At 49.5% G+C, this 13,625-nt stretch overlaps 1 protein-coding gene across 4 annotated transcripts in view; it reads right to left on the bottom strand.

Moving 5' to 3' along the window:
* Positions 1-13,183, bottom strand: part of SAP130 (Sin3A associated protein 130) — a 58,538-nt gene extending 45,355 nt beyond the window's left edge. For 3 of the 4 annotated variants that reach the window (XM_029068442.2, XM_029068468.2, XM_029068461.2), the window contains exons 1-5: positions 12,321-12,470; positions 7,293-7,410; positions 4,676-4,950; positions 2,550-2,708; positions 969-1,080 (exon numbers count right to left, since the gene is read on the bottom strand). In XM_029068442.2, coding sequence (XP_028924275.1) covers positions 969-1,080; positions 2,550-2,708; positions 4,676-4,950; positions 7,293-7,404 — 658 coding nt within the window. In that variant the 5' untranslated portion in view covers positions 7,405-7,410; positions 12,321-12,470. Of the gene's footprint in view, positions 1-968; positions 1,081-2,549; positions 2,709-4,675; positions 4,951-7,292; positions 7,411-12,320; positions 12,471-13,126 lie in introns of those variants that run through there. The other variant, XM_029068451.2, reaches the window with a different exon arrangement.
* Between the last annotated feature and the right edge of the window lie 442 nt (positions 13,184-13,625).

The following is a 13,625-nucleotide window of genomic DNA, read 5'->3' as shown; positions in this document are numbered from 1 at the left end:
TACCCCAGCGCTTAGAACAGTGCTCTGCACATAGTGAGCGCTTAACAAATACCAACATTATTATTATTATTTCAGAGAGGAAAAAAAAGACCGAAGCTAGATATTCACTGACGCAGTGTGGCTCAGTGGCAAGAGCCCAGGCTTGGGAGTAAGAGGTCGTGGGTCCTAATCCCTACTCCGCCACTTATCAGCTGTGTGACTTTGGGCAAGTCACTTCATTTCTCTGTGCCGCAGTTGCCTCATCTGTAAAATAGGGATTAATAATAATAATGATGGCATTTGTTAAGCGCTTACTCTGTGCCACGCACTGTTCTAAGCGCTGAGGAGGATACAAGGTGATCAGGTTGTCTCACGTGGGCTCACAGTCTTCAACCCCATTTTACAGATGGGGTAACCGAGGCACAGAGAAGTGAAGTGATTTGCCCAAAGTCACACGGCTGACAAGTGGCGGAGCCGGGATTTGAACCCAGGACCTCTCAACTCCCCAGCCCTTGCTCTTTCCACTGAGCCACGCTGCTTCTCTGATTAAGACTGTGAGCCCCACGTGGGACGACCTGATCACCTTGTATCTACCCTGGCGCTTAGAACAGTGCTTGGCACATAGTAAGAGCTTAACAAATACCATCATCATTATTATTATTATTAGGAGCCTGGAAGAGCTTTGGATTTACGAGCTCTGGACAGAACTGCCATGAGGGCAGGGTAAGACCACTAGACCGGGAGTGAAGAGACCCAGGTTTAATACCAGCTCCGCCACCGTTCTACCGGATGCCCGGCGCCACACCGCAGCACCCCGGCCTTCGGTTTCCTCATCCGGTGTGGGATCGGAATCGTGTCTGACCTCGGAACCTTGCCCGTAGCCCGGCGCTCCGCACGACAAAAGCGCTTAATAAAATGCCATAGTTATTTTGAGGCCCTCCGCGCGGGACTTGGACCGTGACAAACGGGGCAAGGGCGGAGCAACTTACCTCGGGGTAAATGGGACGCTCCTATGTGAAGGGGCGGGCCGGGAGCACTACTGCGGATGATGGACATCTGCACGTTTGCCGCCATGATGTGGTGCAAGTTACTGGGGTGCCCCTGCAGGGAAGAAGAGGATAAAGAAGATTAAAGGCAAAAGAAAAGCACAGCGTGATCTAATTCTCCAAACTGCCACGTGACCACGCCCGAGACGTTTAAAAAGTTTTAGGGAAACTTATAGGGGAGCAAGTTCCAGGTGGATCAGAGCTCGTAAGGGGGTGCTGAGACTGCTAGAGAGCATCTGTGGAGAATTGACATTACGCGGTTACTTCCACAAAATAATCCTAACAACGGTATTTGTTAAGCGCTTACTATGTGGCAAGCACTTTTCTAAGCGCCGGGGTAGATAACGTGACAATCAGGTTGTCTCATGTAGGGCTCACGGTCCTCATCCTCATTTTCCAGATGAGGTAACGGAGGCACAGAGAAATTCAGGGGCTTGCTCAAGGTCGCACAGCAGACGAGTGGAGGAGCCGGGATTAGAACCCACGTCCGCTGCCTCCCAAGCCTGTGCTCTTTCCACTCAGCCACGCTGCTTCTAGTGGTAAGAGCACGGGATCGGGAGGCAGGAGATCTGGGTTCTAAATCCCACTCTACCACTTGCCACCTGGTCTTGATGTAGGTAAGAAGGCAGGTGGTGTAGTGGATAGAGCACATGCCTGGGAGTAAGCAGGTCATGGGTTCTAATCCTGGCTCCGCCACCTGCCTGCTGTGTGACTTTGGGGAAGTCACTTCACTTCTCTGGGCCTCCATTACCTCATCTATAAAATGGGGATTGAGACTGTGAACCCCATGTGGGGCAGGGACTCTATCCAACCTGATTTGCTTGTATCCACCCCAGCATTTAGCACATTGCTGGCACACTGTAAGCGCTTAACAAATACCATAATAATAATAATTTGCCTATGCGACCTTGAGCAAGTCACTTAATTCTTTGCACTTCGGTTTCTACTGAGAGCTCTGTGTGGGACAGGGTCTGTGTCCAATCTGAATGTACTGTACCCAGCCCTGTGCTTAGCACAGTGCTTGGCCCCTGGTAAGTACTAACAAACACCAGGATTATTCAGCTAATGATTTCAGAGGCTTGGAAAGCGTGATCCTCTCCAGCATTATTAGAAGCAGTAAATGTGAAGAATTTATGAGACCTAAATCACTTTTTCCCGTCCCCCCCTTCTGCCTCCCTTAATTCTCCGTTAAGAACAACTCCGAACCACCTCCCTGCTTTGACTTACCTCTCTCCATTCCCCTATTTCTCTAATCTCCTTTTCACACTTCTGAGAAGCCTTTTTGGCCCAGAATCCAATCAGGGGCTTCAACGAATTGCCTAAATGCAACGGTTTTTATTACCCAGGTTCTCGTCTCTTCCTGAGAACCAACGACCGCCTTCCTCCGGTTAGCGACCTGTCTATTACGACAGCAGGACCGACACAACGTTTCGGTTTCTCCGCTGCCTTACGGACCGCGAGGTGTTCCACGAATGAGGATTCCTAACACCCCCTTCTGAACATAAACCGTATGAGAGGAAGAACCTGTTGTCCACTGATTGTCGCTACGGGAATGGCGGAGGCCTGCGGGATGCTGCTTTCCATGGTGACGGTGACCTGGCCGGGAACCTTGGGCGGAACTGACAGGGTAGAAGGAGGAGCAGGAGCGATAGGCCGACTAGGCATGGTGGGTTTCAGGGGAGGCTGCAAACACAAAACCATACATGTCAATGAGCGGGCTTCGGAATTTCGTCGCCCCAGTCCCCTCGTTAAATTAGGGAGGGGAACCGACCCGCTCTGGTAAGGATGTGAGAGATGCTATCTTGACACCGAAGAGCCGGAAAAAAAAGATAAAAACAAACATCGCCTGAAAATAGTCCTTCATTCCACATTTGATCAACTTATCACAGTTTACTTCGTTGCTACCCTGTTTCCAACGCAGTAGATCCCGGTTTTCCGAAAGTAAAGAGGTTTTCAATTCTCCGATAACCAGGCTTGCTTCTTTATGAATATTACAAATGTGTTCTTCCCCTTTCTAAAACGGTACGAAATGCTAATCAAGAATCTTCTTCTGGAGAGCGCTTAGTGCCAAGAGAACAAAACTTCTCTACGTTCTGCATCTCTTTCTCCTCCTATTCTTGATCTTAATTTGCTGTTCATAAAAAGCAGATAAGAGACTACAGTTTTTGAAAGTGAAACCGAACAATATTAATAATGATAATAAAAATTTGAATGGTATTGGTTAAGGACTTACTCTGTGCCAAGCAATGTGCTAAGTACTGGGATAGATACAAGGTAGTCAGGTTGGACCCAGTCTCTGTCCCACATGGGGTTCACAGTCTTAATCCCCATTTTCAAATGAGGTAACAGAGGTGCAGAGCAGTGAGGTGACTTGCCTAAGGTCAAAGAGCAGATGAGAGGCGGAGTCGGAATTCAAACCCAGATCCTTCTGACTCCTAGGCACACGCTCTATCCACTATGCCGGGCTGAGGCTAGTATTATTTATCAGGCAGACTTCTGCTAACCGACGGCATTGTTCGACCAGACCGCTTCACGTACTGACCATTTCCCTGCTCCAGGGGCTTAGCGAGTCAAGTGAATCTTTGCCTCCAGCCGAATGCCCATCTGACTCAGAATAAAACTGATCTATGCTGACTTTGATCTAGGCGGCTTTAACTTCAAAACGTTTCAAAATGTTTGAAGAGAAGCCGGGGAAGCCGTACAAAGGCTGGGGGCTGCGGACCAAAGCGGACACCGGGGTCACCGGGACAGAGCTGGAAAGATGATAAAAAAAAAGAAAAGAAAATCAAAAGGCAGATTGGGCCACGTTGAGCGCTGCCTTACTGGACAAACCGTTGGCCCACGGTCCCTGTTCCCTTCACCCGAAAAGCGAACTCAACTAATGACAAGCACGGTGGCTCAGCGGAAATGATGATGATGATGTTGATATTTGTTAAGCGCTTACTATGGGCAGAGCACTGTTCTAAGCGCTGGGGGAGATACAGGGTGATCAGGTTGCCCCACGTGAGGCTCAAGAGCCCGGGCTTGGGAGTCAGAGGTCATGGGTGCTCATCCCGGCTCCGCCGCTTGTCAGCTGTGTGACTGTGGGCAAGTCCCTTCACTTCTCTGGGCCTCAGTTCCCTCATCTGTCAAACGGGGATGAAGACTGTGAGCCCCACGTGGGACAACCTGATTACCTTGTATCTCCCCCAGTGCTTAGAACAGTGCTTGGCACATAGTAAGCGCTTAACAGATATCATCATCATCCCGGCCCTGCCACTTATCAGCTGTGTGACTTCGGGCAGGTCACTTCACTTCTCTGTGCCTCGGTTACCTCATCTGTCAAATGGGGATTAAGACTGTGAGCCCCACGTGGAACAACCTGATTACCTTGTATCTCCCCCGGCGCTTAGAACGGTGCTTGGCACATAGTGAGCGCTTAACGAATACCACCACCATCATCCCCCCGGCTCTGCCACTTATCAGCTGTGTGATGTCGGGGAGGTCGCTTCATTTCTCTGTGCCTCCGTGACCTCATCCGTCAAGTGGGGATGAAGCCTGTGAGCCCCACGTGGGACAACCTGATTCCCTCGCATCTCCCCCGGCGCTCAGAACAGTGCTTGGCGCAGAGGAAGCGCGTACCAAATACCGTCGTGATGACGATGAATTACCTTCATGAGCCCTTCGGAAAAGGAGAGCGGTACGGCCGAGGGGAGGTGAGCCGGCGGGGCCGTGACGGTGACGGGAGCGGCGGACGAGACGGCGTGGTGCTGAGTCAACACCTGCACCTGGGGGACCTGCGGGGCCTGGGGGACCTGCGGGACCTGGGGATAGGGCCGCACCACCACGGGCTCTTGCTTTTCTTCGCGAGACTGGAGGGAGCTACCGGGCCCCAGGTGCTCCCTGGGAGGGACTTCGGAATCTCGACTGGACTCCTCATTGACTGCTGGAAAAGAAAAACAAAAAAACAAGGCCAGAAGAGTGAGAAATGAGGTAGAATGGGAAGACGAGGGAAATCCAGCCGCACACTCTTTAGCGGGAGCACAATGTCGGTGTTTCAGGGTTGACGAACTCGGCAATTCTCCAGTGAGCCTATGATAATAATAATAATAATGGCATTTGTTAAGCGCTTACTATGTGCCAAGCACTGTTCTAAGAGCTGGGGAGATTCAAGGTAATCAGGTTGTCACAGTCTTAATCACCATTTTACAGATGAGGTCACTGAGGCACAGAGAAGTGAAGCGACTTGCCCAAAGTCACACAGCTGGTGAGTGGCGGAGCCGGGATTAGGACCCATGACCTCTGACTCCCAAGCTCGGGCTTTTTCCACTAAGCCACGCTGCTTCTTATGTGCCCTTATGTGTTCCTTCTATTAAAGGAAACGTGCCTATTTCATCCACAAACCCAAAACATAAACCTTGGTTAGAGATTACTATCTTCCTTCTCTCCCAAACTTCCCACCCTACCGTTTTCAAGCTCCCACAAAACAGCCGTAGTTTAATATTTCATACTTTTTGTTTGTGGTGTTATTTAAAGCTACTAAGAAAGTGATCAACCGGCTAAAATCCAAACTGGAAAATTTAACCAATTTTTAAACTGATCCAAATGTAATGAAATAAAATATAAAGGAGTTTTAATTCTAGTGTCTGAAACCCAAGGATGACCCGTCAATAAAAGAGGGAAAAGAAAAAGAAAAACAAACCCTTCAGATAGTTTAAATTTGTAAGGGAAGTCTAAATCAATAATAGTGCAGTGAGAATGGTAAGAGCAGGGTTCTGAATAAAAAAAGTTCCTACTCTAATTGTATCCAGTCAGGGCAAAGCAGAGTTCTGGAATTATTTTAGAGGATGGTCGCTTACCACGCCAGACCAGGAGAACTTAAAATAGCATTTTTTTATTCCATAAGGCAGGAAACAAATACTACTGTAAGGATTTGGTCACATTACACTTTTGGACTTTAAAATTAAAAAAATTAAATCAGATTTGTCCTACAGTTACTCTTAAGGTAACTAAGGATTTTTAAGGCGCTTTATACTACACCTAAGGACTCTGTACACATTTATCAACTGCCTCATAACACTTCTCTGAGAAAGCTGGGTTACATCCCATTTTACAGACAGCGAACCTGAGGCAGAGATGCCAGGTGATTCATCCAAGGTCGCAAAGCGAGTCAACAGCAGAACCAGGTCGAAGCACTTGAAATCCCAGGATTAGCCTACAAAGCCAACATGCTTCCTATAATATCATCATCATCATCATTCATTTAAGCGTATAGGGAAATGGTTCTCTCTTGGAAATCTCCATTAACGTTCCTTCAGCAATTTTAGGAAAAAAATCACTACATCTTGTTGCTTGCTCCAACGCAGGCACGTAACAGAGAACCTGCTCAATTTGCTCTCCACCATCTGAATCACAAGCTTCTTTCCTTAAAAGGCTTTACTTAGCCATTTTCTTGCAGCAAATTCAATTTCATTGAAGTCAATTTTTTTAAAGTAGGCTTCAAGGTCAAAAAATCTACCACCTTATTTGGGAGTAAAAATAAGATCATTTACTCTAGCTTCAATATCTAGTTTATAAGTTTTTTTTTGGCAGAGGCACCAATTTCAATGGAAATTTGACGCACGAATCTTTTCACCGTGCCTAGATATTTCCTCTAATCTTGACGGAATTTCGAATGCAGCGCGAACAGGCCAGAATCCATTTGTCAGCACGCCAGTGATCCACTCCAAATAGGACTGCCAATTTACCATTCTTCTAGAACCGCACCGGAACAATCGTAAATCCACAAGGCACCATCCTCGCTCGTGCGCTTCCAGTGAGCATTTCCCAAGCCGAGTTCCGCCTAAGTCCTCCCGGAAAAAAAGGTACACTGAGGGCAAAAGAGCGAAGCCAAGGCACTGCTGACACTTGCTCTGAACCGTTCAACGTGGAACTCCGGCACAGGCAGGGAGAGAGGCGAGGTTTGCCGCCAATCTCTAACAGGAGACACGGCACGTCTGGGGTGATCACTGAAAAGCGGGAGCCCTGTCAAAAATAGGGGTGCAGGCACGTTACGGCAGTGGGGGAAGGAATGACTCGGGGAGAGGGGAGGACCGGGGATAGACAAGGTGGGTCTTTGAAGACTTCATTTAATCTGGCATCTTTCTACATTTAATTCCTTGAACGCAATTAGAAATTAAGTGGGAATTCACCGATACGAAATCGGCCGATATCTGAGTCAGGAAATTGGCAGTTCTATCCGAGGGAGGGACATCGTCGCACGGCAGAGTTAACCGACCATAGCCTTACCTGCGGTTGTCGGGTTTATCAGTCCTGCGGACCCGGTACTGGAAATCTGGGATGGAGCTTGGCCCAGCCCAGTAGAAGGGGCTCCAGAACGGGGAAACTGTTGAGAACTCATCTCCGCCTGTACAACATTAGAGAGAGTGTTAAAAACAGCAGGATGCCCAAACCGTTGGCAACGCGGACTCTGGAACTGAGGCTGCGCACTCAGAAAAGTCCGAGAAAATCCATCCAGCCAATACGAAGAAAGACCTATTCAGAAGGGCCTGAATTTCAATTCCGAATATTCAAGAGAAAACTGAGGAACAATAGATCATTTTGGTCCTCCTGACCCGCCTGTTTTGAAGGGGCTTCCCTTCCATCCCAAAAGTTTTCCTGCAGTATAAAGGCACAAAGAACATACGGTAAATAATTATATTCTTGGCAAACGGGTCTTCCTCAGTGTATTCAGGGACCCGTCTAGGAAAGGAACTGATTGAGATAGTGGGGTGTTTTGTTTGGTTTTTTTTTTTGGTCTGAGTTCTGAATATCTTTAAAGGCATCGCAAATTTCGCCATCACAATAGGAAACAAAAACAAACACCTAGGATTAAAGAACTACTTCCTCTACGGTGGCAAGCCATATTTTTATGCCAAACAAAACAATCTCTAGTAGTGGAGAACCTGTGGGCCGAACACTGTACTAAGTACTTGAGGAGAGACTGTTTCCCTGCCTTCAAGGAGTTAACCGTCTAGGTGGGGGGGACAGACACTAAAATAATTTACAGATAGGAGGAATGAAGGATATATAAGTCTACCTGAGCAGAAGTGCCACAGGCAGTAATGAAAAGAGCTAAGGTGGTGGTTGCCAGGGCATAAAGTGAGAAGATAATTTTTAAATCACCTGTGGGGAACTGAGAAAACCTATTAAAAAACTGGAATTTACCCAAAATATAGAATTTTTAAACCCACTTTTCTGGAGAAATTGTCTCTAGAAAGCAACGTAGCCGTTTTACACATTTTTGCACAGTTCCTCGGACGTGGCAGAGAAAAAAAATCGCTCTCTGCCACCTTGAAACGAACCCCTAAAGGGTGGGAGACAAAGGGTGGGAGAGCAAGCCCGTTCCCGAGAAATTGTTTCATATTCCCATAAAAAAACAATTTCTCGGGAACGGGCTTGCTCCTGGCCCGATTTGAATTTGACTATTATAGCACAGTTTGATGACTCTCTAATTCTGATTAAGGATAATGAAATTATTGTTTCACTTCATCTAGACCAATCATTAATCACTTGTGATTGTGCCTAGAGGAGTGGCTACATGGTGCTAGGCATTTCGAGATTTACGCTGAATTCTGATGACACGCCTTAAAAGAGATTACAATCTGGAAGGTGGCAAGTGGAAAAACAGACCGGGCTTTTATCACGGTTTAAAACAACGTGCTTTGCTTTTATAGAAAAAAAGAATTTGGCAATTTACAAAGAGGACCTAGTAAAAAAACAGTACTGTTCCGTTCCCCCTTTCACAGATGGAAAAAGAAGGACGCCCGGATTTGTCCGTGGTCTCCCGGACAAAAATAAAACTCGGCCGACATTGCTCTTGCCCGCTTCACCGTTACCTAATCCGTCGTTCAGATCGAACGTCTGATGCTCTTCTCACCTTACTTCCGGATGCGCTACCTGCGGTAACGAGGTTGGAAGTCTTTTCTATTTTTATTGGAAATATATTAACGGAAAAGATTTTTAATGCGATGCAAAGAGCGTGCAGGAGCTTGTGTGGAAAATTTTACATTTTAAAGGACGGCGTAAGGACTTTTTGAAGAACGGTGACAGACCACCAGAACTAAATCAAATTTGTCCCACAGGGGACTGGCAACCTGATGAAGGAGGCTGTGGGTTCTAATGCTGACTCCTCCACTTGTCTGCCGTGTGACCTTGGGCAAGTCATTTCACTTCTCTGGGCCTCGGTGACCTCGTCTGGAACACGGGGATGAAGAGTGTGAACCTCGTGTGGGACAGGGACTGGGTCCAACCTGATCGCCTTTGATCTACCCCAGCGCTTGGTACATAGTAAACACTTAAATACCATAATTTTATTATTATTAGGTGGAAAAGGCTGAGTGGCTTTCTGTGGATTTTTTTTTGAAGAGTTGATTACTGGGGATTTTCCCCAGGGCAGTAGTTCCCCAGGAAAAGCCCCCGAAAAGCATGTTTAATTTTCACCACCTTGCCAATTAACCTAAATTAGAGAAGCAGCGTGGCTCAGTGGAAAGAGCCCGGGCTTGGGAGTCAGAGGTTGTGGGTTCGAGTCCCAGCTCCGCCACTTGTTAGCTGTGGGACGGTGGACAAGTCACTTCACTTCTCTGTGCCTCCGTTCCCTCATCTGGAAAATGGGGATGAACTGTGAGCCTCACGTGGCACAACCTGAAGACTCTGCATCTCCCCCAGCGCTTAGAACAGTGCTCTGCACATAGTAAGCGCTTAACAAATACCAACATTATTATTAAAAGAATCATAATAATAATTAAAAGAAATAAACTGCTAGGGAGCAGTTACCCCTTCCTGCGACGTTCCTCCCACGGACGACAGGGTACTTATTGATTGTTACTCTTGCTAGGGCCTAAATGTCAAAAATCCTTTATCCCCAACACCTAGCCAATCCTCTTGTGCATTCATTCAATCGTATTTATTGAGCGCTTACTATGTGCAGAGCACTGTACTAAGCGCTTGGAATGGACAATTCGGCAACAGGCGATCCACGAACAGTTTGAGGGCTTTATCTGGAAAGGGCTTTATTTTCAGACTTTGTGTATGTCCTTTTAACACACACTTTTACTTACACACACTCTCACTCCAACTCAGTAATCCCCTCCCCATGCGGGCGCATTTATTGAGCGCTTCCGGTGTGGAGAGCACTGTACTGAACGCTCAGAAGGGTCCAATACAGCAGAGTTGGTAGACGCGCTCCCTGCCCACGACGAGTTTCCAGTCTAGAGGGGGAGTCAAGCAAAACTGTGAGCTGGTGGGGGGCAGCGATTATCACTCTTTAGTGCTGTACTCATTCATTCAATAGGATTTATTGAGTGCTTGCTGTGTGCAGAGCGCTTTGCTGAGCGCTGGGAAAGTACAATGCAGCAATAAAGAGAGACAATCACTGCCCACAGGAGCTCACAGTCTAGAGGATAATAATGCTATTTGTTAAGTGCTTACTATGTTCTAGGAACTGTACTAAGCGCTGGGGGGGATACAGGCCAATCGGGGTAGACCCGGTCCCACATGGGGCTCACAGAGAAGTGAAATGATTTTCCCAAGGTCACAGAGCAGGCGAGTGGTGGATTCAGGATTAGAACCCATGACCTTCTGGCTCCCTGGCCTTTCCTCTATCTGCTACGCCATGCTGCTTCTCCCTACTGTACTTTCCCCAGAGCTCAGTACAGTGCTCTGCACACAGTAAGCACTCTGTAAATAGAAATTCATTGATTCACTCATTCCATCAATCGCACTGATTGAGCGCTTACAGTGTGCAGAGCGCTGTACTGAGCGATTGGAAAGTCCACTTCAGCAACAGAGAGAGACAATCCCTGCCCATATGGGGCTCACAGTCTAGAAATAAAAACAGTCTAGAGAAGCAGCGTGGCTCAGTGGAAAGAGCCCGGGCTTGGGAGTCAGAGGTCGTGGGTTCTAATCCTGCCTCCGCCACCTGTCAGCTGTGTGACTTTGGGCCAGTCACTTGACTCCTCTTTGCCCCATTTCCCTCATCTGTCAAACGGCGATGAAGACTGTGAGCTCCACGTGGGACAACCTGATCACCTCGTATCTACCCCAGGGCTTAGAACAGTGCTTGGCACATAGTGAGCGCTTAACAAATGTACCCGGGACAACCCGATTACCTTGTATCTACCCCAGCGCTTAGAACAGCACCGGGCACACTGTGAGTGCTTAACAGATGTACTTGGGACAACCTGATGACTCTGTATCTACCCCAGTGCTTAGAACAGTTCTTGGCACACAGTAAGCGTTTAACAAATACCAACATTATTATTAGACTGTCAGCTCGTCGTTGGGCAGGGATTGTCTCTATCTGCTGCCGAATTGTCCATTCCAAGTGCTGAGTACAGTGCCCTGCACATAGTAAGTGCTCAATAAATACTAGTGAATGAATGAATGAGCAGTAAACGCTCAATAAATACTACTGAGTATAGTGCCCCGCACACAGGAAAAGCTCAACAAATACTATTGAATGAATGAATGAGCAGTAAGCGCTCAATAAATACTATTGAATGAATGAATGAGCAGTAAGAGCTCAATAAATACTACTGAGTGCATACAGTGCCCTGCACACAGGAAAAGCTCAATCAATACTACTGAATGAATGAGTAGTGCCCTGCACACAGTAAGCGCTAAATAAATACTGTTGAATGAATGAATGAGTTGTGCCCTGCACACAGTAAATGCTCAATCAATACTACTGAATGAGTGAATGAGCAGTAAGCGCTCAATCAATACTATTGAATGAGTGAATGAGCAGTAAGAGCTCAATCACTACTACTGAATGAATGAATGAGCAGTAAGCGCTCAATCAATACTACTGAGTGAGTACAGCGCTCTGCACACAGAAAGCGCTCAATCAATACTACTGAATGAATGAATGAATGAGTAGTGCCCTGCACACAGGAAGCGCTCAATCAATACTACTGAATGAATGAATGAAATCAATACTATTGAATGAGTGAATGAGCAGTAAGTGCTCAATCACTACTATTGAATGAATGAATGAGCAGTAAGCGCTCAATCAACACTACTGAATGAATGAATGAGCAGTAAGTGCTCAATCACTACTATTGAATGAATGAATGAGCAGTAAGCGCTCAATCAACACTAGTGAATGAGTGAATGAGCAGTAAGCGCTCAATCAATACTACTGAGCGAGTACGGCGCCCTGCGCACAGAAAGCGCTCAATAAATCCTACTGAATGAATGAAGGAGCAGTGCCCTGCACCCAGGAAGCGCTCAATGCCATTCATTCAATACTACTGAATGAATGATCATTATCAGCACCTCCTAAGCGCTCAAACGGCATTCTTCTTCTTCTTCTTCTTCTTCTTCTTCTGTGGTGCTGGACCGTGGGAAGCGCTCAGCACAGCCCTCTGCCTCCAGCGGGGGCTCAATGCCTGGGCTGAAGGGGTTTCATCCAGGGAAGGAGGGAGGGAGGGAGGGAGGGAGGGAGGGAGGGAGGGAAGGAGGAACAGCCCAACTGTTGCTCAGGCGACCGTTCCCTCGGCGCGGCCTCCCGCCCTCCGGGGCGGAGCTGGAGGGGGCGTGGCCGGCCGGCGGGGCAGCCAATCGGCGACGAGGACGGGCCGGGGGGCGTGGCCGGAGGCGCCCCGCCCGCCCCCCCGCTCCCGCGGCAGCCCCGCCCCTCCCGCCCCGCGCCGATTGGTCGAGCGCCGCGCGCGTCAGGCCGCCGGCCAATCGGAGCTCCGCCCGGCTCCTCCTTCCCGCCGACTGCCGACCAATGGGCTCCGGCCGGCGGCGGGGCTCTAAAGTCCCCGCTCGGGGGCCAATGAGAAGCGGGCCAGCCCAAAGGGGGGGGGAGGGGGCAGGCCCCGCCCTCGCCGGGCTCCGGAGCGGCGGGACCCGGATGTGGACAGTGACTTTAAACTGGTCCGGGCGCTCGCCTGGCTCGGCCCCGCCCCCCACCGCGGGGAACCCCTTCCGCGGCGCCCCGGCCCCCCGATCCCCCGGCCCCGGCGGGAAAGAGGAGGGAAAAGGAGAGGCGGGCGGGGAGCTGCGCCCGGAACCCCCGCCTCCCCTCCGGCCCCCGGGGAGGGACACGCTCCCGCCCGGCCCCGGCCTCCCGCTACCTGCGGCCCGAAGCGGGGCTCGCCCCGTCCCGCGTCCGCTGGCCTCCGCCGGGGGGGAGGGGGGGGCCGCTCCGTCCGCCCGCCCGCTCCGCGCTGACCCTCCGGACTCCGGGACCCGCTTCCGCCGCTTCGCCCAGCCCGCGCCCCATTGGCCGCGGCCGGCGCCGCCCACCGCGGGCCCGGCCAATCGGCGCGCGTCCTGGCGGGGAGGGCGGGAGCCGCGGCGGGGCCGGGAGCGGGGGATGCTGGGAAATGGAGTTCCCGGGCGGGGCTGCGGGAAGGGGATGCTGGGAAATGGAGTTCGGGAGCGGGGGATGCTGGGAAATGGAGTTCGGGGGCGGGAGAAGGGGATGCTGGGAAATGGAGTTCCCGGGCGGGGCTGGGGGAAGGGGGCGCCTCTCTCCACCCACCCACTCATTCATTCATTCATTCATTCATTCATTCATTCATTCAATGGTATTTATTCATTCATTCAATGGTATTTATTGAGCGCTTACTA

This window comes from Ornithorhynchus anatinus, chromosome 1 (assembly GCF_004115215.2).
Source record: "Ornithorhynchus anatinus isolate Pmale09 chromosome 1, mOrnAna1.pri.v4, whole genome shotgun sequence".
Taxonomy (NCBI): Eukaryota; Metazoa; Chordata; class Mammalia; order Monotremata; family Ornithorhynchidae; genus Ornithorhynchus; species Ornithorhynchus anatinus.
This window is presented reverse-complemented; position numbering and strand designations above follow the sequence as displayed.